Consider the following 20,893-nt stretch of genomic DNA (forward strand, 5'->3'; position numbering starts at 1 on the left):
GCCATATTGGAATGAGGTCGTGTACCAGAAGTGCGTCAAGCTAGCAAGACGTCACCCAAAAACTACCGGAAGCATCCCCGCCAAACCAACGTTCGGTGGCTGCTGGGTCGTTGACGCACGTACCAGAATGTTACTTTGTAAATCCAAAACCGGATGCACGTATTTGACTTTCGCTATCTTCACATAACTGCTAGCGAGCAGACAGTCAGCGAGAGGATCGGCATCTAAAAAAACGACTTGGAAAAACTACTTAACGGTAAGAAACGAATTCGGCGACCAAATATTCACGTACTCTGTACTGTTTGTTACATTTTCTTGCCAGTGTTTTGCCCCGCGGAGGGCAACTCGTCTTTTTTCCTGTCTCTCAAAAAGACGAGTGCGGTTCGGTCGTGTAAAGCGCCCCCTTATTGCTCGTCAGCCTGTGCTCGCTCTTATTGCTGGGAGCCCGTGACGTGCAGTAACTTGACTCGCTGCTTCCACGCGTCCACACACTCGCACAAAAATACACATGTACGTTCACACGTTTAATCATCGCCAAGAGAGCGTCCATGTGTCGTACTCGCATCAGGGTGAAAGTTACGGCGGCGGAAAAAAAGAAAAAAATTAAGGGCTCATCTCTTGTCAGAGGAGTGTCGGGGACGGTGCACTCTCCTAAAGACACCTAAAAGCACATTTGCCCTTGAAAAGGTCCATTAGTCTTGCATAACAGTGTGTATATGCAGTCGATTCGAGTTCTTGTTTTATGACTAGTAATGTAAAGGTGTATTTTTTTTATTTTTTTTATATCAGGCCTAGGGTGATGTTCAGGTTGCGTTGAGCAGTTTAACTGCAACCGCCGTCTGGCCTGCAACTTCCCCATTGTGCAGCCTTACTCGTCCTTGGGCAACTTCTTAAGTGGAGCAAAAATGGCAAAGGACAAAAGCAGTACGTACCTCATCTTTTTCAAAATAATGTTTTACATGCTGTCTTTTCTCAGGACAATAACTGATGCTTCAGTGTACAATCTGTTGAATCCCTTATAGCCAAATTGATGATTTTTGGTCATGAAAAACAAACAAGTGGGATACTACAGGCTGAAGGCTGTGATGAAAAGTGCATTCCTTCAGCCTATTCTACTGGTACCAATAAATTTGCAATTAATCCACCCAGATACAAAGAATAATTAAAAAAACAGGTTTGATGCTTAGATGTCTCTAGAATATATATCTACATATTAATTACATTATGATCTGTGCACAAATAACAGAGAAATTGATAGAAACTGGTAGTGTACAAACCCAACAACAAAAATGCTAACAACAACATGAATGGCAAGTTGATGGCAAGTTGATGGCAAGTTGACAGATCTGAATAAATTAAAAAAAACAACAACAAAGAACTGGTGTCCTATATAATGATTTTGGATCTCACATTTTGGTTATGTGGGCCAAAATATTAACATTTGGTATACAACTATTGCCTTCATAACTTAAAATATAATATTAACGTGGATGCCTGGTCTGAATTATAATTATTATTCATTTTCACTCTCACCTAACTTTGGGCAGAAGGAAATGAGTGAAATGTTGTTTAAAAACTATCTCAGATCAATCTGTGTTAATATTTTGATGACCTCCCTTTTTTGAATGTTTATGTATAGTATAGTGCCCCGTAAGATGAATTACAATTTGAATTTTTGTAATCATTCATTCATTTTCCTTAATGCTTATCATCTCAAGGGTCTCGGGGTGGCTGGAGCCACCTATGGGTAGTCGGCGGCGAACACCCCAAATCGATTGCCAGCCAATCACGGGTCACAAGGATATGAACACCCATTCACGCACACACTCATACTTAGGGACAGTTTAGAATTGAAACCAACCTACTATGTATGTTTTTGGGATGTGGGAGAAAAACAGATTTCCTGGAGAAAACCCACATAGGCATGGGGAGAACAACAAAATTGGTTTCTGAGGGTATTAATTTGGAAATTGTAAAAAAAAGACTTAAAATAATTACAACTGCACTTGAACTTTAGTGAGTCAAGCCTTATAGAAACATCTCCAAGTATAAATATGTTTCAGAATGCAATTCATTGAATAATAACATCACTGCTTAAATATGCTAAAATCTAATTGCGATAATGTTCATTTGCAAGAATAAAAACTGAGACACTCTGTAATTGTGCGGCATGTTATGGTGAACTTCCTGCTCAGAGACATCAGAGATTTAGTAATGTTGCCGACATGCTAATCCAAACTAAGTGCCAATGAGAATTATATTTTGAGATTTGGTAAACACTAGGATCTGTGGGTGGCAGTTGGCCCTTTCTCTTTCAGATTCAGTTAGTTCAATGTGATGGAAAAATATAGATACTGGTCGCCTTGTGCTAGTTCTGGTCTATGCTCACATTTACTGTAAATGAAAGGGGGAAGTTGTTTTTCTTCCACTGTGTTTGTGCATGTGTGTGTGTGTGTTTTTGTGTAAAATTCTACGCAAGAGGAAATAATCCATCTCACAAAGCGACACATGATGTGTTTCTGGAAAAAGGGCAACAAGCTCTGGTTATCAGCAAATAAAGTGGATTATGAACATCATTCCATATACATTTTCACATCCAGTCCCAGTTGATATGCTCTTCATGTATTTCGACGTTTTGTTTTTTAGCTTGTTACGTGAAGTTTTGTAAGGGAGAGTGGCTTGTTGCTACTTACTTGCTGGTAGCAGTTTATAATTTTTGTTCAAAATGGAGCTGCCTATACTTTTGGGATGTCATTGGAACTAGAAAGGCAAAGAAATAATTATAATAACAATCATTTGCGAATTACAAATTTTAATTTTCCGCTCAGAGAGAATAAAAGTCGCTTGTTCGCGAAAGCATCTTTGCTTCCATTATTGAGATCAGCATCAGATGCAAGAAAAGAACCTGTCAACTTTAGTTCTGTCCCACTGCTCTTTTTTTTTTCACCCTCACGTTGAAGAGTGTGACCCCAGAGACAATGAGATCTTCTGGTGTGTATGTGGGCTGGTGGGAGGGTAGAAAGAAAGAGGGTGGGGTCAGAGGTGAAAGGCGGCGCAGATCCTGGCAGAGCACCGGGGGTCACCGTAGCAGCGGGGTGGCCGGGGGGGTGTCTGATGTGGGCCCCGTTTTTAATAGAGACGTCTCGTGTGACAAAGACGAGGCCGACAGGCAGCCTGAATAAAGCTGCTGTGACAGACTAGCATCTCTCTTGCCGTCATGGTCCCGCCCAGCGTTCCCCTTATTCACGCCGCAACTCTTGTAGAATTACCTTTATTTCAGTATGTCACAATGCTGTGGTGTCAAAGCTTGATGTGTGTTCACATTAACGTCAAGACCCTCTCAATTTCAAATGCTCACTTCATGGACAATTCAGTCTTTCAAATTCTTAAAAATCGTTTTGAGTTATTTACCGTTTTAGCATTTTATATTGCGTATGGACATATGTTAATGGAAAGTATGCTTTAGAAATGAAATGCTAAATCGGATTATACAGGGATGAACTGACCATAATAATGGGAATCTGGTTGTGTTCTTTTCTCAACTTTTTAAAGAACATTGTTTAGATTCTACGGTGCACTTTCAGTGATTATTGTGTTGCTGGATGGTGTCATGTCTTGCGCAAATCAGGAATTTATCATTTTTGATAGTGTGGCTGACCATATTCATTTGATGCACGGATGGGAGTAATTATTCTATTCTTCTCCAGACCCCCTAATCGTGGTTGAAGGACATCTCACCGGAATGAGCCGGGAATCACTGGAGTCTGGTAGGATTTAAGATATTTCTCTTATAAACAACACAAAGAAGAGAGACAGAATAGTCAAGAAAGCACATTATAAAAAGGAAGATGTTTGTGTTCCAGATGGAGACGGTGCAAACGATGCATCTGACTTCAACTGGGATGACTATATGGAGGAGACTGGTGCGGTCTCTGTGCCTCATCACGCCTTTAAGCATGTGAGCCCTAATTTTTTTTACTAGTGCTTGTAACATTTGTTTAAATAATTATCTAAAGTTTCTCATACAGATGAATGAAGCAGTCCACATGTGCAATTGTCCAATGCATTTGTCTCACACCTTGAATGCCTGCTGACTTCTTTTCTGCTTCTTTAAAAAAAACAAGAAAGCGCTGCCAATAAAACATGAATGCAGCGATCCAAGACTCTTAATTCCAAGTTATTTTTGCGCCGATTGTTTCGTGTTCAAGAGCTGCTCCAAAACAAAAGACTACAAGTCGTGTTGGCATGGCAATATGGCTCCACCTCTTTTGTGAAATTGGTTACTAAGAAACAACATCTATTCGATAAAGTGGGAGCACTATACTGACAGGTCTTACATTTGAAAGGTTCAGAATTTTTTTCAGAATGTATAAGGCCTCAGCCAGTAAACCGTCTTATAGTTGTCAGCAGGTCAATAATTTACTATAATGTGGCAAAAGTGTTACCAGTAGACATTTGTTTTAGTGTAGTCACACTAGTGTGCTGTCTACATTCGTAGCATATTATCTCTTGTCACTCATTGACCTTAATGGAATAATAAGTCATAATTTAGCATTTCTATGAGGCCTAAATATGAAAGTTTAAAGTTAATACGGTATAATAAGATAGCAGAGAGCAGCTTTGATTTGACAAATTAGTCAACGAAGCACCAAAAATGAACATGATGTATTCATTTTTCTTATGTGTTCTTCTCACAGGTGGACCAGGGTCTACAGACTGGCCTAACTCCTGGTATGAAGCTGGAGGTGTGTGTGCGCTCAGAGTCTGACAGTCCTTACTGGGTGGCCAGCATCATCACAACATGCGGCCAGCTGCTGCTGCTCCGCTATGAAGGATACCAGGATAACCGCAGTGCTGACTTCTGGTGTGACACCATGACGGCTGACCTGCACCCGTTAGGGTGGAGCCGGCAGCACGGCAAGCTCATGAGAGCCCCGGACAGTGAGACTAATTTCTTCATTGAAAAGCACACGGAAGTCAAAATGTGTAGCATTTGTTCTACTCTTTCCATTTTCAAAATTGAAAAAAAAGAAAAGCAAACATTTTAATTTTCTAAAGAAAATTGACCTATCCTGTCCAAGCTGTGCTGCTCACATATTGTTTTAATGGACCTGAATTGAAGTGGTAATTTTAGGCCAATGACGGTATTTTAGACAACAACTAGTAATACTCTGAGTTTTATGTGTTGCAGTTAAGGTATTGAACTTGTTTACAGGATTTATGTATCCGCTATCAAAACCACATCCTTTATTCAGAGTTCTTGAGTGCGTTATGCACCTCTGCCTGGTACTCTTTACTCACTTCTGTTACAATACTAAACAAATGACTGGACATATCAAGTAATGAGAGCAAGACCAAATTAAGTCAACTGCGTATCAATGCATTCTGCCTGTGTGTGATCCATCACAGGTGTGCGCGAGAAGCACCAGGACTGGGAGTCTTTACTTGAAAAGGTCCTGACGGAGGAGTGCAGCGTGCCTGCCAACCTGTTAGAATTGGTAAGAAAATCACAGCGACTGACTATTAACATGACACATGTGCAGCTTTTTTTGCTTGTGTGTCTGTACCTGGGCAATTGTTTTTTTTTTAAATTAGATTGGTGTGCTCAAACATTTGTAGATTGTGTAAGGTTGAAAAGTATACATTTCAAAATGTGCTTTATTTAAAAAGTAAAATAATAATTATTTCTCACTTTATTTCCTGTTTTTGGCATTGATTGTTATCATAGAAAAACAAATCTACAGTTCTTCAGTAAAATATGACATATATTGACTTTTTTTTCTTTGAGGATGCTTGACTTCTGTTACTTAGTCATGCAGCACATTTTCTCCCAGTGTGAATTCCTCACCTTGTCTCAGTGTGTGGGCATTCGTGTGCTCGCGCATGGTGTCTTTTCCCGGATTAACTCTTCCCACTGCTTTCTTCAGCCTCAGCATGGTCGAGACCCAATGGAGCTGCTGAGTGCCGGTTGCTATGTGGAGCTGCAGGACAGCGTTGACCCGGGGTTTGGCTGGGCCGCTACGCTGGAGGAGAATGTCGGAGGAAGGCTGAAGTTGCGGCTGGTTGGCACTGAGGGGCTCCCTGACACACCTGCCACCCTTTGGCTCTTTTATCTCCACCCACGCCTCCACCCACCAGGCTGGGTTCAAGAGCACGGATGCACCCTCAGGCCTCCTTCTGGTTAGTAGCACGAGATTTTTTCTTTTCTCCAACAAAAGACGACTGCCTCCCAAAAGTACAAAGTGACATTCTGGTTATAAATGGGCATTACAGAATTACAAAGAAAAAATCCCCTATAAAAATTAAGATGATTATACAAGTCCTTATCTTTTTCTTGCACTTTGACTAATTTATTCATGACTTCCCATTTGTAAGGGCCACAGCACTTAATGATTAAGATGCTTTGTATAAATAATTAATTCATATATTGTAACGATGAAAACTGGTGCTTTGTGGTTGGTAGCAACATTGGGATAAAGACTGGTGTTTAGCTTCTCAGCTGGTAAAATAAGATATACTTGATAAGCAGTTTGCTTTCTGTAGCTGATTTGTATATGTTTGTTTTAGAACTACTGGCACTACGAACAGAGGAAGAGTGGGAAGAGGTGAGGCAGAGGATAATTGCACTTCCTCAAGATGAAGCTCTGACTGCAGAGCTCAATAAGGTACTGAGAGCGTCAACATTTTTCTGCCTTTTTGCATGCTAACATTCAGCTGCAGTTATGATTTGATTTCTTATTCGTAAAATTCTCTTGAGAACATGACTTTTATGTTAAACTTTTGAAAATATTTAAATGGAAGTTGCAGGTATACACAGTGGTTAGTTGAATTGACTCAGATTATAAGGCGCTCTTTGGACAAGCACCGCTCCTCTAAGCAGCCCCAGGACCCCCAAAAACCTTATGATAGGTCTAAATAAGTACGTATGCGTTTGTTTTAGGACCAGCCTGCCATTTCTGTCCATTGTTTTAAAGAAGGGATGAAAATAGAAGCGGTGGACCCTGCATCGCCAATCTGTATTAGGCCGGCCACTGTCACCAAGGTAACATTGAATTCTGTTAAATCAGTCTCATTGATTTATGCTTTTAACTACTTTTTGTTGGCCTTGAGTGTTTTCTATTAATTCAACACAAGCTCAAGCAACGAACACATTCTTTTAAAAATATACTGCTCTTGCCTTTTCTAGGTTTTCAGTGAGCTGTACTTTCTGGTAACAATGGATGACCTTTGTGGTATTGAGGAGTCCGAAGCCTCAAGGCGCTGCTTTCTGTGCCACAGAGACAGCCCTGGGATCTTTCCTGCTCAGTGGAGTCTTAAAAATGGGCTCCCACTCAGCCCACCACCAGGTTTGTTTTACATCACTTGATTAGATCACTCATACTGCAGTTTTCCTACAAATCCCTTGCTCAGAATTCCGCGCACTGACTTTAGCACATTTGTTTTGTTCACTCTGTTTGTTTGCTTTGTCATATACGTATAGGGTATCAGGGTCCAGACTTTGACTGGGCAGATTACCTAAAACATTGTGAAGCTGAAGCAGCCCCTCAGAACTGCTTTCCAACTGTAAGTCAAAATCTCATTTATCATCTTCCAGTGAAGTGCCTGTGATAATCAGTTGGCAGGTTTACTGCTTGCTACGACTATTGTGTTGCTGTGATGTTAGGACAGAAAGAGCTGTAGCCTTGTAAACTGAAAATAAATGAGCAACGAAACATGCAAGTTTAGTTCACACAGCTCATAATAATAAAAAAAATGGAAATGAAAGATTTTTATGTAACCCTGCCGTAGGACAAATATATTTGTCCACACTAGCTTGATTTACAAAAGACAAGTTCAACAAAAGCCAACTGCATTGGGTTCCGCTCATTATGACCGAAATTGTTATTGTAGTAAGTTTCACATATAAATATCATTTTTGTTGTTCCCATTTATAACCACTGGTGAAATGTTAACCAGAGGCATTTTTATTCCTGTCATCTGATTGTGTCACTCAGGGCCACTGTATGTACCATAATGATAATTTAATACTAGATATAAGTGGAAAAACAGGCATTTTTCCGAAGCAAAAACTGTATATGCCATTTTGTCTCCCTTAAAGAGTGGTCTTGTTTCTTTCTATGCTAACCTAGGAGAGTGTTGAACATAGCTTTAAAGAGTCCATGAAACTGGAGGCTGTCAACCCGCTGTCACCAGAGAACATTCACGTAGCAACAGTCACCAGGGTGAAAGGGCAGTACATTTGGCTCAGCCTGGAAGGTGAGAGCAAAGTCTGAAAGAAAAAATCTCGTGTGTGAATGTTTTTTAGTCTGCATCAACACATTTTATGTGAATTTAATGATGGCTATTAACTGCGTCTTTTGACTCGCACCTCTTCAAAGAACACTTTTGTGGATCGTAAATTATTGTAACAAAGTATTATAGGAAACTGTTCACTCGGCATCAGTGATTCCTAACGGCCGCTGTAAAATCTTTGTACATCTTTATTCAGGTCTAAAACAGCCCATGCCAGAGTTGACAGTTCATGTGGATTCTCTCGACATCTTCCCTGTGAGCTGGTGTGAGACAAACGGCTATCCACTGGTGTACCCCATCAAGCCTTTGGGTAAGCATACATTCACCACACAAACACACAAGAAAATCCTATGCTTAAACACGGTTCCTTAATCAATGAACGGTTTTAAAACTTTTGATTAGATTGCTATTTTGTTCCATCAGACTATTGACACAATTAAATACATGGAACCAAATCTGTCGTAATTTCACAGAGATGAGAGGGCGTAGATAATAAATTTAATGATCCATTCCATGAGTACAAGTTGCTTCATTTGAGTCTGTGTTGGCATGTTTTTTCAATTTTATTATGTATTGTTTACATACAAGTAAGCATGTCAACTGTGTGTTGAAGCCATCTGTGGAGTCACGTGTAAAAGTGGTTAAGAACGAAACCCTTGTACAAAATGTAAATTGCACAAAGTAACTTTTGTTTAATGGTATAAAATCTGCCTTTGTTTTTCACTAGAAAATGAGAGGAAGATTGCTGTAGTGCAGCCCGAAAAACAGTGAGTATAAATTCTATACATAGGAGCACAATGTGTTTCCATTTTTAAATAATCCCCTTAGTGGAATAATTTTGTAATACTTTGCAGCAGAGCTCCATCAAAGTCGTCATCACCAGTGACTGTTAAGCAACATGTGGCCAATCAACCAGAAGCTGGTCGGTGAAAAGCTCAAAATGTGTTATGTGGTTGGCTTCCTCAGTCATTTACATTTTGGCTAAATATTTCCATTGCAGGACAGGGTAATGGAAAATACTGTTGCCCCAAGATCTACTTTAACCATCGTTGTTTTTCTGGCCCATACCTTAATAAGGGACGCATAGCTGAACTCCCTCAGTTCATTGGCCCTGGAAATTGTGTCCTTGTGCTCAAAGAGGTAATTGTTTTATCACACCATATGTGTGACCCCCCCCCCCTTTTAACAAAAAGGATATTCTTAAAATAGAGGATACTGTCCCCATTTTATTTAGAAAGAAGGCAGTCCCCCATTTACCTTGACTAAAACACATTTCACATTTTATTCAGGTTTTGACTCTTCTCATCAACTCTGCATACAAACCAAGCCGCGTGCTAAGGGAGTTGCAGTTGGATCAGGAAAGTCGCTGGCAAGGGCATGGAGAGACTCTCAAAGCCAAGTGAGGGAACCACATTTTCTTTTTTATCTCCCTCTCGTGGTACGGGGTGAAATTTGTGCCACCGGAAACTGATTTGCTAAACTTGAATAACTGGGTTGAGACTGAATTTGAATGATGCCATTCCTCCCTCTCTTTATAGACAAATAGAGGAATAGTAATGCCCTCAGCTGGGCTAGAATACTCTATGCTGAAAGTAAATATGCGCTCCTCTGTTTTTCAGATACAAGGGAAAGAGTTACAGGGCAACAGTGGAAATAGTCCGCACAGCAGATCGAGTGGCAGACTTCTGCAGGAAAACCTGCATCAAGTTAGAATGCTGTCCCAACCTTTTTGGACCTCGCATGGTTCTGGAGCACTGCTCAGAGAACTGCTCTGTCCTCACCAAGACCAAATACAGTAAGTGGACTCAACACATGGATCGACATGCTTAATGATTAATCTTCCATTCGCATTCCTATAATAAGTGGTTGTTTGGTAGGATAAATTCTCAGCAGCGTTCAAACTTTAATGACGACAATTAAAAAACAGTCTGGCAGCTTTACAGTGTTGTCTCGTCACCAGCGTACTACTACGGAAAGAAGAAGAGCAAACGCGTGGGGCGTCCGCCTGGAGGCCACTCAAACCTCGAGGCTGGAGTGAAGAGACGAGGGAGAAGGAGGAAAAGAAGGAAGCAGCTCTTTGTCCATAAAAAGAGACGCTCTTCAACATCGGTAGATAACACTCCTGCTGGGTCTCCACAGGTGAGCTCTTTCCCATGCCCTTGACTATAATTAGAATTTTTTTAATTTTCTCTTCCATTGGATGATCTAATTTTTGTCATCATTCCTTGTTTGTGGTTTACAGGGAAGTGGAGAAGAAGAAGATCTTGATGAAGATGACTCCCTAAGTGAAGACTCTGGCTCAGAACTGCAGGATGATCTCCAAGATGATTCCGAACAATCGGTAGAAAAGTCCCAGCCCCCCACACCGTCCCCATCACCACCTACAACACCGAGACCCACGAGGCGGCGGCGGAAACCCCGTTCGCCCTCTTTCTCTGATGATGAGAATCATCCTCCTTCACCAAAGGTAGTAAAGAATAGCATCTTTTTTTGTGTGATGTAATGTTGTCAAGTCAATGTACCAAGCAGGATAAATGTAGTGCCTTTTAATGTTGCATGTCAGGCAGGGACAGATTGAACAGGCACAGAAGCGAGTGTGCTTAATCTTTAGCCACTTTGTACCTGTTCTGAATCTATAAGCCTTTCTTTACTTTATTTTTATTTGAATGATTTGTTAGATGATTAAGCATTGTCTGGTTGGAAATCGCACACGTGCTAAAATATAGCACTGACAGCATTGATTTTATTTTGCAGACATCAAAGACAGAACCTCCTCAAAAGTTGTGCTTGGACACCAGCCCGCTGGAATGGAGCGTGACTGATGTAGTTCGTTTTATCAGAACTACTGACTGTGCACCTCTAGCACGCATTTTCATGGATCAAGTAGGACACACCGAGACGCATGCAGGCTAAAGTTCTTGGCAACTCCAGTTCAAATGTCACATTTTTTTCCCGCAGGAGATTGACGGACAGGCTATGCTGCTGCTGAACCTTCCAACTGTGCAGGAGTGTATGGACTTGAAGCTGGGACCAGCCATCAAGCTGTGCCACCACATAGAGAGGGTCAAACTGGCGTTTTATCAACAATTTGCCACGTAGTCCAAGGACGATGAAGAAACAAGTGACTATTTATTAATACAGTACTTCAAAAATACTGTCATTTCACCTTTCCATCTTGCTTACACTGGATATCTTCTTGAACACTGAACCATATGACGTTGGACCGTATATAGAAGGGAGCTGAAATAAAACAACAACATTATCCTTGATGTTCCAAGGTATTCAAGAAAAAAAAAGTTAAAAAGAATACAGAGTACAAGTTCTACACAACAGGGTAAATAAAACCCTCTTCAGGTAAGGACTGAAATAAAATGAAGAGTTGCCCTAAAGCCTTTGAAAAAGATTAAATTCCTTTATAAACTCTCTGTGCCATTGATGATAAAGTCCAATGAGGGACCGCAAGCTGCAGCTTCAGAGCTGTATCTAGCTCTTTTCTTCCTTTAGATGTGAATTTAAATGAAGTCTGTCACTGGATAGACATCTAACTCCATTTAGACCAGGAGGAATTGCTGTCCTCGCAGTTCAGATGAATGGGAGGTCTATCATCGTCAATGGCAGCCAATGAGTTAAGGGCCTTCAGTACAAATATTTTCCATTTTCTCACTAACAAGACAACCTAATGTTTTTTCTCAGAAAAATGATGCTTGCAATCATTTTAGCTATCAATCTTATTTTGAATGATCTTGAAGAAAGAAGTGCAGGAACTTTGAAGTCTTGTCAAAATGTGCTGTTCAGTTATTCGGGGGAATCACTATTGTCCAACTGCACACCTAGAGCATTGACTTAAGGATTTTTTATTTTTTTTAAAGGACTCCAGCAAGATTCTTCCTCAAGTAGTTCATTTTCTCCAGTCAGTGCAACCAGCTTTTTAACTCTTTCAGTGCCATTGACGATGATAGATTTCCAATAATGTGGCTCCTTTTATCCTTTTGTTGTGAATTTAAATGAGTTTGTCACTGGTGGAAAGCCAGTCCAAGTGGGAAATGCTGCCTTTAAATTGTGTTTTGAATACTAAGTAATTCTTGATGTTGTGAAATTCCCCTTTTTTTGTCATAATGCCTGTGAATGTTTGGTATTGATGTGTCAAGGCAGAAACTCTTTCATCACATTCACCAGCCCAGCCCAAATATAGAGAAAGTTGGTGTCATACTGGAAACTGTATGTTATGGTTATATTGTAAGCACTAGAGCAGCAAATCAAAAGATTCCCTCTGTTCATTTTTACAGTGTTTTGTCAAAATGAATTCAACTGCAATACAAATTGTATGAACATGTTGAAATGGTTCTGGTAGGAATTGTTATTGAAGGGGATGGTTTACTTTAATTGAGAAAAAAATGCTGAGTTATGATGCTGGGAGAATGTGATGCAGGCACAAGTAAGACCATGCAATGTATAGCAATACAAATGTGTGCCGTATTTGTGTACACAAAAAAATCTTTAGTCAACAGGGTAATTAAAGAAAAATTGGTTGAGGTGAATTCTGTATAGTCCCAACAAACACTGTGGGAATATTCTATAAATGATTTATTGCACAGAAAAGTTTGAAATCTTTCAATTAATCAATTTATTTGGAGCAATAATAATCTTGACCATATGAGCCAATTTACACATTAATTTATTTTTTAATTAACACAGCATTGCGCAAGAAACGAAAGATCCGATGTAAAGCATTGAGTTGCTTTGTAAAGAATGAACCCTTCAATAAAAATGTTCTTGTTGTTATCCACTTTAAACACATTTTCTTTGTTTCTTTTCACAAAAAGGGAAAAAAAGTTTTATTCTCCCACATGTATTAATGTTACAATCAATACAATGGTTTTGTTTACAATTAAATTAAGTGAGAAAGGAAAAATCAATAATGTAAATAATGATTAAAAACAAGTTAATTGAGAAATACCTTAAATACAGAATGCCAAAATGAAAATAAAGACAGAACTCAATTTGATAAAATTACTCTTTATTGACTTCATTTCCCAGAGTACATTTCGTGGTTGCGTGGGTCACGTGACTCTTCATCTGTCAACATGAGTGGCCACCCGGTTTTGTAGAGAAGCTGCAGGATGCAAGCGAGTCATGATCTGCAAATTATTTCTTTTCCCACATCATTTTCACCTTTTTACAATACACGGGACGAGATCTGTTGTCGGGTTCAGAGCGTACCCAAATGCCATCGACGCATCCATCAAGAAACGTGGTTTGTTTATATTAGCGTAGCCGGTTCTGAATAGTTAGCCTGAAGCTAAGTAGTTACGCTAGTAAAGATGCATCACTCTGTCACTTGTGCGGTTTTTGTCGCTTAGTTCTCCTCTCTTATTCAACGATCTTATTATCGAAATAGAAGCATGTTTACTACGTCTGAATTCCTCGGGTTCATCTCAGTGACTTTGTTGAGTTCCTGACTCGATCCAGCGGATGTTGCGCATCCGCCGAACCCTTTTTAAGTTGTTCTCAATGTTACCTAACAACGTTCATTTAAAAGTTGGAGTTTCGAAGAACTTCGGCCATGTCTGAATCGGGAGAATAAGAATGAGAGGTATCCATCTCCCCCACAAGATTGCGCCGCTTACTCTATCGAATAGCTGACCAACATCTGCCGCAGCCGGGCAGGACCGAGTAGTCCACGGCCTGTGAGGCAGGAGAAACATTACAAAGTGTCCCCCATCCGTTATTTGGCCCGTAGTTTTTAAGCGATGGCTGATAGTGGAGTACACACACTGTCCGAGCGGGGAGACGGGACAGGACTGTCTGCGGTGTCCCTCATCAACACGTCCTCGGGACCGACCCCTGCTCCGGAGAACAAGGGTTGTGAGAATGGTGCACTGATGGACTCTTTTGGGATCTTCCTTCAAGGACTCCTCGCTGTAATGGCTTTCAGCATTCTCATGTGTGAGTATGGCCCCAAGCGACTAACTCCAACTACACAAACCAGAAACATCTCGCATACAAGTGACTGTGGTCTTCAGATTTGAAAGGGGAAAATGCATACTGTCAAATTATGTACCGTCACTTCCAGGGACAAACTGTTGCCATTGCAAGCCAGTTCAGAATGTTTGTAAATAACATCCTGAACGTTTTTTTTAGAAGGAAGGAAGGAGGATTTATTGTCATTGTAAAAAAATAGTACTGAAAACAAACATAAATACTGGATCAGATCTTGTGACCAAATCTGTTACTGTCCAATATGCCAACAAAATAGTTGTATCGGATCGGGACATCATAAGTACTGCTGTCCCAAAAATGTATACTGTAACAAAATGTGTGAACCCCGAGAGTATGTTCTGCAAGATTTAAAAAAAATCTGTAATACATAGATGCTTTCAGTTAAATGTGCAAATAGATGAATAAACCCCCTTTTTAAGTTTCCTTTTATTGAAAATGTTATCATTTTGACCCAAACATTATACATTGGCTTATTGAGTGAGGTAGCTGTCCCGTAGCTCAACCGACAAGCCACATAGTTTCTGAAAGATGCTTACATTTGTACACTGGTTTTATTGACCACTGTCAGGCGCCATAAAAACGAGATCCAAATTTACAACAAACTTCAACTGACCTTTTGTAAGCAGCCAACTTGCCACGTGTAACAACAATAAATCCTATATTTCATGTCTTCCTTCTATAACCAAACGCGTGCACACACAGGTTGGCTGCTTAAAATACGAGAGGTTTGCAGGTTGAAACTGATTGGAAAGTGCCACTTAACAGAGCTCTAAGTCCATTGAGTCCGTGTCTGGCACGGCACTGACATCCGTGTGACTAAACCACTTTGTCCCGCCACAGTGGAGACTTTTGTAGAGAACGCACTGAGGACTGTTTCAGTATGAGCAAGAAATATGTGTTTCAGAGAGAGAGAGAGTGAGGCCTTGGATTCACACATTACAGCCCGGGTGTGTACTGGGTGTGTTCTGTCTGAAGTCACACTTGCTGCTCACAACATAATGTCACAGCCTGGAGTATAAATTCCCCTCATGGGCCATAATTAGACTTTAGTAACTGTGTGGTTTTGTGAAGGACAAATGTAAATGAAAAGGTAAATTGGTTATAACTTGCAAAAATTCAGCCCTGTGCACATTTAATGTACCTTTTATTTATTTATATTTTGGATGGATGGTTAAGCCATTACTTTTTTCAAACTAATTGCATCACGTCTCATTTCTGCACAGTGAAACGCCTCCGGGAGCCCAAACATGAGAGGAGACCTTGGAAAATCTGGTATGTTCTTGGCTGTAAATATTCCACGGCGTTCTTCAAATGAAGTGCATAATATTAAAAATGTTCCAGATTGTTCATGCATCTCTTCATATGATTTGCCTATACATTCAAATCTTTTGTAGGTTTCTGGATACTTCCAAACAAGCTATTGGGATGCTCTTCATCCACTTTGCCAATGTTTACCTTTCAGACCTTACTGAGGAGGATCCCTGCTCGTTGTGAGTCACCCCCTTTGTTTTGAGTTTTAGTGATACAGTACATAGGAATCGACATCTTCTTGGCACTAAGGTCATTTCAAACTACATCTTTGTTTCCTAGATACCTCATTAACTTCCTATTAGATGCCTCTCTTGGCATGTTGTTCATCTACGCCGGTGTACGAGCCATCAGTGCAGTTGTGGAGTGGAGGCAATGGGAATCTCTCCGCTTTGGAGAATACGGTGAGGTGTGTGCATGGGTGTGTGTGTGTGTGTCCCGCAGTGTATACTTTTAATGCCCTTCATGTCCAACAGGGGGCAGAAAACCCTACAATACATTATCCTTTTGCAAACGTTGCAGTAGACATGTGATTTCAAACACTTCTGTAAAATACTCATTAACTATTCATCCAATCATCATTGTCCTAACATTTTATTTTTCAACTCTAACAAATGGCGCAAAACCATCAATTTATTGTTATAATTACAAATCTGTGAGTGATAGCGATGAGTGATAAATGGTGCTACATTCTCCCTCCAAATTTGGCTTAGGTAAATAGGACATGGACCTGTGTTTTAAACCGAGCATTCCCCCAAAATATAAAAAAATCTAATCACCTTGCTTTGTTTTGATATATTTTTGTGTGTGTTGTTTAGGCGAGCCTATCCAATGCACAGCATGGTTGGGTCAGTGTATTCTCTACATTCTCATCATGATGTTTGAGAAAGTCCTGATAATGCTCGTCCTCCTCATCCCCATATGGAAGAAGGTCAGTGTTAAGGATATTGAACAACTGTGAAGGAAATGCACGTTGCTGTCACAACACACTTTGTGATGCTGTTTTACTTAGAAATTAGCAGGTTTCAACATTGAAGTGCATTTGCACTTGCTTTACCACTCCAGTCATGATTACATTTGATAAGCATTGCTAACTTCCAGTTGTAAAGTTATTTTTAATGCACGTACAGGTAGGTTGTTAATACAGGTGGACTCTTAATGGTTTAAAACATCCCCTTTCCACTAACTCAATGTTGGGTCAACTGTCCTTAGTGTGCTATACTGAAATTTATCATTCTATTTTCGTGGCCAATTATGGGCCCTTAGAATCCTTATAACAGGCACAGAGAGTCTCCTCCCAAAATTTTGACCCTGAGGTTATGTTGTCATTCCTGTCCAGGTGCGTTTATTTGCTAAATTACGCAACCACTACCTGCTTTGCATGGGACCAAGGAAGAACCCATTAGATTTTGAGACTGACCCCAGACCTTTAAATTTTTCAGGAAGTGTTATGTGTTCATTGCTTTAGGTGTGCACTCTACAGGCTGCCCTTTGACTGAACACACAGAGGCTTAACTTTTTCCAGAGCTGAGAGCTCAGCCAGAAGCCATCAATGTTAAATAAACCACCCGAGTCAGAGTGGCTTGTTTATTCTTGATCCACACATACTTTTACTTGAAAGATTTTTTTGGACTGTGCATTATCAATTTTATAATGTTTAAATGTTTCCCTGAATGTTTCTCAGTTACGTATTAGTTAATGCCTCTGCTTTATGACAGTTGGTGTTAATTAAATTATTCCCTGTATTGTCCATGAACTGTGCAGTCAAAGATTAGGACACTTAGAATGTATGTATTTTTTGCCAATACAAGTGTTTGTGTGAATTATGTGTTGCAGCTGGCACTCCACAACCCTATAGAAAATCCAAACTTGGAACTGGCCATCGTCATGCTCATCGTTCCATTCTTCGTTAACGTAAGCATGACATTTCCCCCAATGTGTCCCTGATTTTTATGCACACTTTCTTTTTTTTCAGCACGACACAGGATCTTATATTGCTGTACAATACCATATCGTGCCATTTCATTTATCATTTATATTTAAAAGTGCGGGATGAGATTTCCACTTCTTTTTCCAGGCGCTTATGTTTTGGGTGGTCGACAATTTTCTCATGAAAAAGCATAGGACCAAAGCGAAGTTGGAAGAAAGGGAAGAAGACTCACGAGGGAACGGGAAAGTGCGTTACAGACGAGCTCTGTCCCACGACGATTCCGAGTCAGAGGTTAGTACCCCTGAAGCTGAGTCAAGATGGTTGTCACCACATTGTTCTGCGGTCATTCAATCAAAAGCCTTTTTTGTCATTATACACAGCTGCGTATAACAAAATTAGTGGTGCTACTCCACAAAGTGCGTTTTCCCAGTAAAAAAACATAAATAGTAATATAAAAGTATAAAAAGTCACATCCCGGTAAATTCTAAAATATTGCACAGTCTAAGATATTGCACATTGTTATTGCACACCCCGAAGTTATTGCACAGAAGGGATTGTGTGTTGTGCTAACGCAAGTTCAGAGTCCCGATGGCTGTGGGAAAAAACTGTCCTTAAGTCTATTTGTCCATGCTTTGTGAGACCTGTTGCATCTGCCAGAGGGCAGCAGCTGGGACAGGTTGTGACCAGGGTGGTATTGGTCCCTGACAATGTTCCTGGCTCTGCTGAGGTAGCGAGGGCTGGCAATGTCATCCAGTGAGGGCAGAGAGCAGCCGATGATCTTCTGGGCAGTGTTGATCACTCTCTGCATGGCCTTTCTGTCTGCTGCCGGTTATCGTTTTCATAACTTCTTTTACATGAATTTCGCAACGGTTTTCCACAATTTGACATTATGTATTTCAGTAGGTTGCACTCTACTAGTGGAAGGTGTTTGTGTTATTTTTGTTAGCCTTTAAAGCTAAGAGGAGCAAATATATACGTACAGTAGTCATAATAATAGACGTTCTGTTGTTCTTAAGTCATCTGGCACTAATTGATTATGACCCTGAATAGGATAAGTGGTCCAAAAAATAGATGACTGGATAACTATTGCTAACTGAAAACTTGCTTCACTTATCTGAATTAACCATCCAACATCCATACACGTCTCACAAAAAGGTGCCTTTTAGTTAAAGCGGCCTTCATTGATTTGCAGCAATTGAGTCTTCTGCTACTCAGGGCCAGTGGCGCAATGGATAACGCGTCTGACTACGGATCAGAAGATTCTAGGTTCGACTCCTGGCTGGCTCGTCTGTTTTTTGGGGGGAGGGGGTGGCTTGAATAGAATCAGAAGTTAGCCAAATAATGATGATGAGGCAGTGACCATCATATTTGCCTACATAATGTTAATGTTTCATGAACGGTAGTAGCAGTGATTTTAATTTGTTTACCTTTTCCCTCTTGACAATACTTGATATGTTTTTTAATGCATTTCTTCCACTTGCAAAGTTGCTTCCTCTGGTGTCATATTTACAGATCTAATCACAAATCAGTTATAGCGATCAGCAACGGTCAAAAGTTGACGATCTACTAGTGAGTATCCCAAAATATACAAATCTGTATCTTTGTGTGTATTAACCATTCCCACTGAATGCTCAAAGAATTGCACACAAAGGGCTGGTCACAATGTGACTGACTGGCAGTGTCCATCTCTGCTGGAATATGTGGGGGATGGGCGTGTCTCCCGAAATTTGCACAGCTAGGCTGCTCAATTCCACAGGGCCAGTGGCGCAATGGATAACGCGTCTGACTACGGATCAGAAGATTCTAGGTTCGACTCCTGGCTGGCTCGGTTTTTTTTCCATTACCTTATTTTTTTATGACCATCCTTCACAATCCTGTACCATTTCCCAAAAACTTGAAAGAAGGCTGGTTAATATATTCTACCATCACTTTTGACACAAGTTGTTTTGCGATTCCTCAGGAACCTGCTTTCTACTCCTAATTCTCCTTTTCAATTGTCTCTCTCTCTCTTTTTTTAAGATACTTTTCTCAGCTGATGATGAAATGGACGAGTCGGACGAGGAAGATGTTCGGCGACTCACGGGTCTGAAGACGGTTAAGAAGAAAAAGCTACGTATGGGAATCCCCGTTTGACCCAACACATCGATTAAAAGTGCTACCAGTTAAGTGGATTCCCCGCACTTCCTCCACGGACTCATTCCTTTCTTAAATAGGAACCCCTTTAAAATCCTCATTGACTCCAGCAGGTTAAATACTTGGGCTGGTTTTCATGTTTTGCGTTTTAACAGGACAAACCTGAGTGTGTGTGCTGTGAGTATAATACTTGTAGGAAAATACAATACATATGATCAGGTTTACTACAGTGTATCACCACGCAAATGCTATCTTCTTTGTTGTCCTGTATTCTTGATATAGATTCCATTTGTGATCACGTGTCAATGTACCACCATGGACATTGTGAGTGACTCCTTAGGATTGGAGGAGTTTTCAGCACAATTATACACTTCACTTTGGTGAATGATACTCATCTTGGAGGTACCTGATGGATTAATTATTAACACATAGCGGTACAGTATGCAAAAGAATGAACTTTAATAACAAAACAGCAAATGGAGTCATTGCCGGTTTCCCTAAAAATCCACAAACACTACAATTCCACTTTTCAATATTTGTTTGGTTTTTTTTATGTTATTTTTTGGAGGATTTTAGCATCTGCTCTCCTGTATCATTTTTCGTACAGGATTTATTTGTGGGCCATAAGATTCACTATGCTTTGCTCCAAAAGTGTTCTTTCTCCCATCTTTGTGTTGCACAATTGATTACAATGTTTTTCTTTTTTTTAGTGTTTGTTTGGCACGAACATGTGCCCGAGCTACATTACCAGCAGATGTTTTGTTAGTTTGCTGTGATCTTGTTAGGGTTAACCAGACCACCCAGGTGTTCAGGCACTATGGGGCATTCTGGAGGCTCTGATTTGAAGAATGTGACATGCATAGACCTCAATACTGTTAAAGTGACTGTGGACCAAACAGTTTGGAGAAAGGGCATTTATATCAAATATATGCCTGTGTTTGCGGTTCATGTGAATGACGTAGCCCTTTAAAAGTACGTAAAAGGGGGTTATATTAACTGTGACTGAGTGCTATTGTAGAGAATTTCTTGGTCACACAAATAAGATATTTCATTTGAATGGAGGGAAATATTTGGTGTGTTTATTGTGACCATGACAAGGACCTGCATTGTGCTGTTTCATGAGTGAGGGAAAGGTACTACAATATCATGAGAAAAGAACATTTCCAATAAAGATTGTGATTGACTGTGTGGTAAAGTTCGGGTACTATTTGCTCGCTTTCAGATGATTGT

General features: G+C 40.3%; 2 protein-coding genes and 2 non-coding genes across 5 annotated transcripts; all 4 read left to right on the plus strand.

Moving 5' to 3' along the window:
• Nucleotides 1-78: 78 nt before the first annotated feature.
• On the plus strand, nucleotides 79-13,085 carry sfmbt1 (Scm like with four mbt domains 1). 2 transcript variants are annotated; one of them, XM_077603785.1, is made up of 22 exons: nucleotides 79-256; nucleotides 790-924; nucleotides 3,708-3,767; nucleotides 3,864-3,958; nucleotides 4,698-4,941; nucleotides 5,410-5,498; nucleotides 5,928-6,180; nucleotides 6,568-6,665; nucleotides 6,941-7,042; nucleotides 7,187-7,346; nucleotides 7,481-7,563; nucleotides 8,130-8,256; nucleotides 8,489-8,602; nucleotides 9,020-9,059; nucleotides 9,150-9,214; nucleotides 9,293-9,432; nucleotides 9,582-9,691; nucleotides 9,912-10,087; nucleotides 10,253-10,431; nucleotides 10,535-10,759; nucleotides 11,047-11,175; nucleotides 11,251-13,085. In XM_077603785.1, exons 2-22 carry the CDS (start codon nucleotides 906-908, stop codon nucleotides 11,389-11,391), a joined length of 2,649 nt encoding a protein of 882 aa, XP_077459911.1. In that variant the 5' UTR covers nucleotides 79-256; nucleotides 790-905; the 3' UTR covers nucleotides 11,392-13,085. The 2 variants fall into 2 exon arrangements, with proteins under 2 accessions (XP_077459911.1, XP_077459910.1); XM_077603784.1 differs by having other exon boundaries at nucleotides 80-256; nucleotides 9,147-9,214.
• A 281-nt stretch (nucleotides 13,086-13,366) lies between these two features.
• Nucleotides 13,367-20,858, plus strand: stimate (STIM activating enhance). Its single transcript, XM_077601857.1, has 8 exons — nucleotides 13,367-14,238; nucleotides 15,516-15,564; nucleotides 15,687-15,782; nucleotides 15,883-16,004; nucleotides 16,419-16,531; nucleotides 17,437-17,514; nucleotides 17,678-17,821; nucleotides 19,550-20,858. Exons 1-8 carry the CDS (start codon nucleotides 14,043-14,045, stop codon nucleotides 19,661-19,663), a joined length of 912 nt encoding a protein of 303 aa, XP_077457983.1. The 5' UTR covers nucleotides 13,367-14,042; the 3' UTR covers nucleotides 19,664-20,858.
• Nucleotides 18,745-18,817, plus strand: trnar-acg (transfer RNA arginine (anticodon ACG)). The gene has a single exon. It is a non-coding gene; the product is annotated as a tRNA-Arg (tRNA).
• On the plus strand, nucleotides 19,286-19,358 carry trnar-acg (transfer RNA arginine (anticodon ACG)). The gene has a single exon. It is a non-coding gene; the product is annotated as a tRNA-Arg (tRNA).
• Nucleotides 20,859-20,893: the final 35 nt, after the last annotated feature.

This window comes from Stigmatopora argus, chromosome 6, assembly GCF_051989625.1.
Source record: "Stigmatopora argus isolate UIUO_Sarg chromosome 6, RoL_Sarg_1.0, whole genome shotgun sequence".
In the NCBI taxonomy this organism is placed as follows: domain Eukaryota; kingdom Metazoa; phylum Chordata; class Actinopteri; order Syngnathiformes; family Syngnathidae; genus Stigmatopora; species Stigmatopora argus.

What these genes read in the sequence shown, in the direction of transcription:
- stimate (XM_077601857.1), top strand. Translation starts at nt 14,043, where the DNA reads ATGGCTGATAGTGGAGTACACACACTGTCCGAGCGGGGAGACGGGACA. An exon ending in TCATCCCCATATGGAAGAAG is followed by an intron (nt 16,532 to 17,436) that starts GTCAGTGTTAAG and finishes TATGTGTTGCAG; the next exon opens with CTGGCACTCCACAACCCTAT. An exon ending in TCGTTCCATTCTTCGTTAAC is followed by an intron (nt 17,515 to 17,677) that starts GTAAGCATGACA and finishes TTCTTTTTCCAG; the next exon opens with GCGCTTATGTTTTGGGTGGT.
- sfmbt1 (XM_077603784.1), top strand. An exon ending in GGCCGGCCACTGTCACCAAG is followed by an intron (nt 7,043 to 7,186) that starts GTAACATTGAAT and finishes TGCCTTTTCTAG; the next exon opens with GTTTTCAGTGAGCTGTACTT. An exon ending in GTGTCCTTGTGCTCAAAGAG is followed by an intron (nt 9,433 to 9,581) that starts GTAATTGTTTTA and finishes CATTTTATTCAG; the next exon opens with GTTTTGACTCTTCTCATCAA.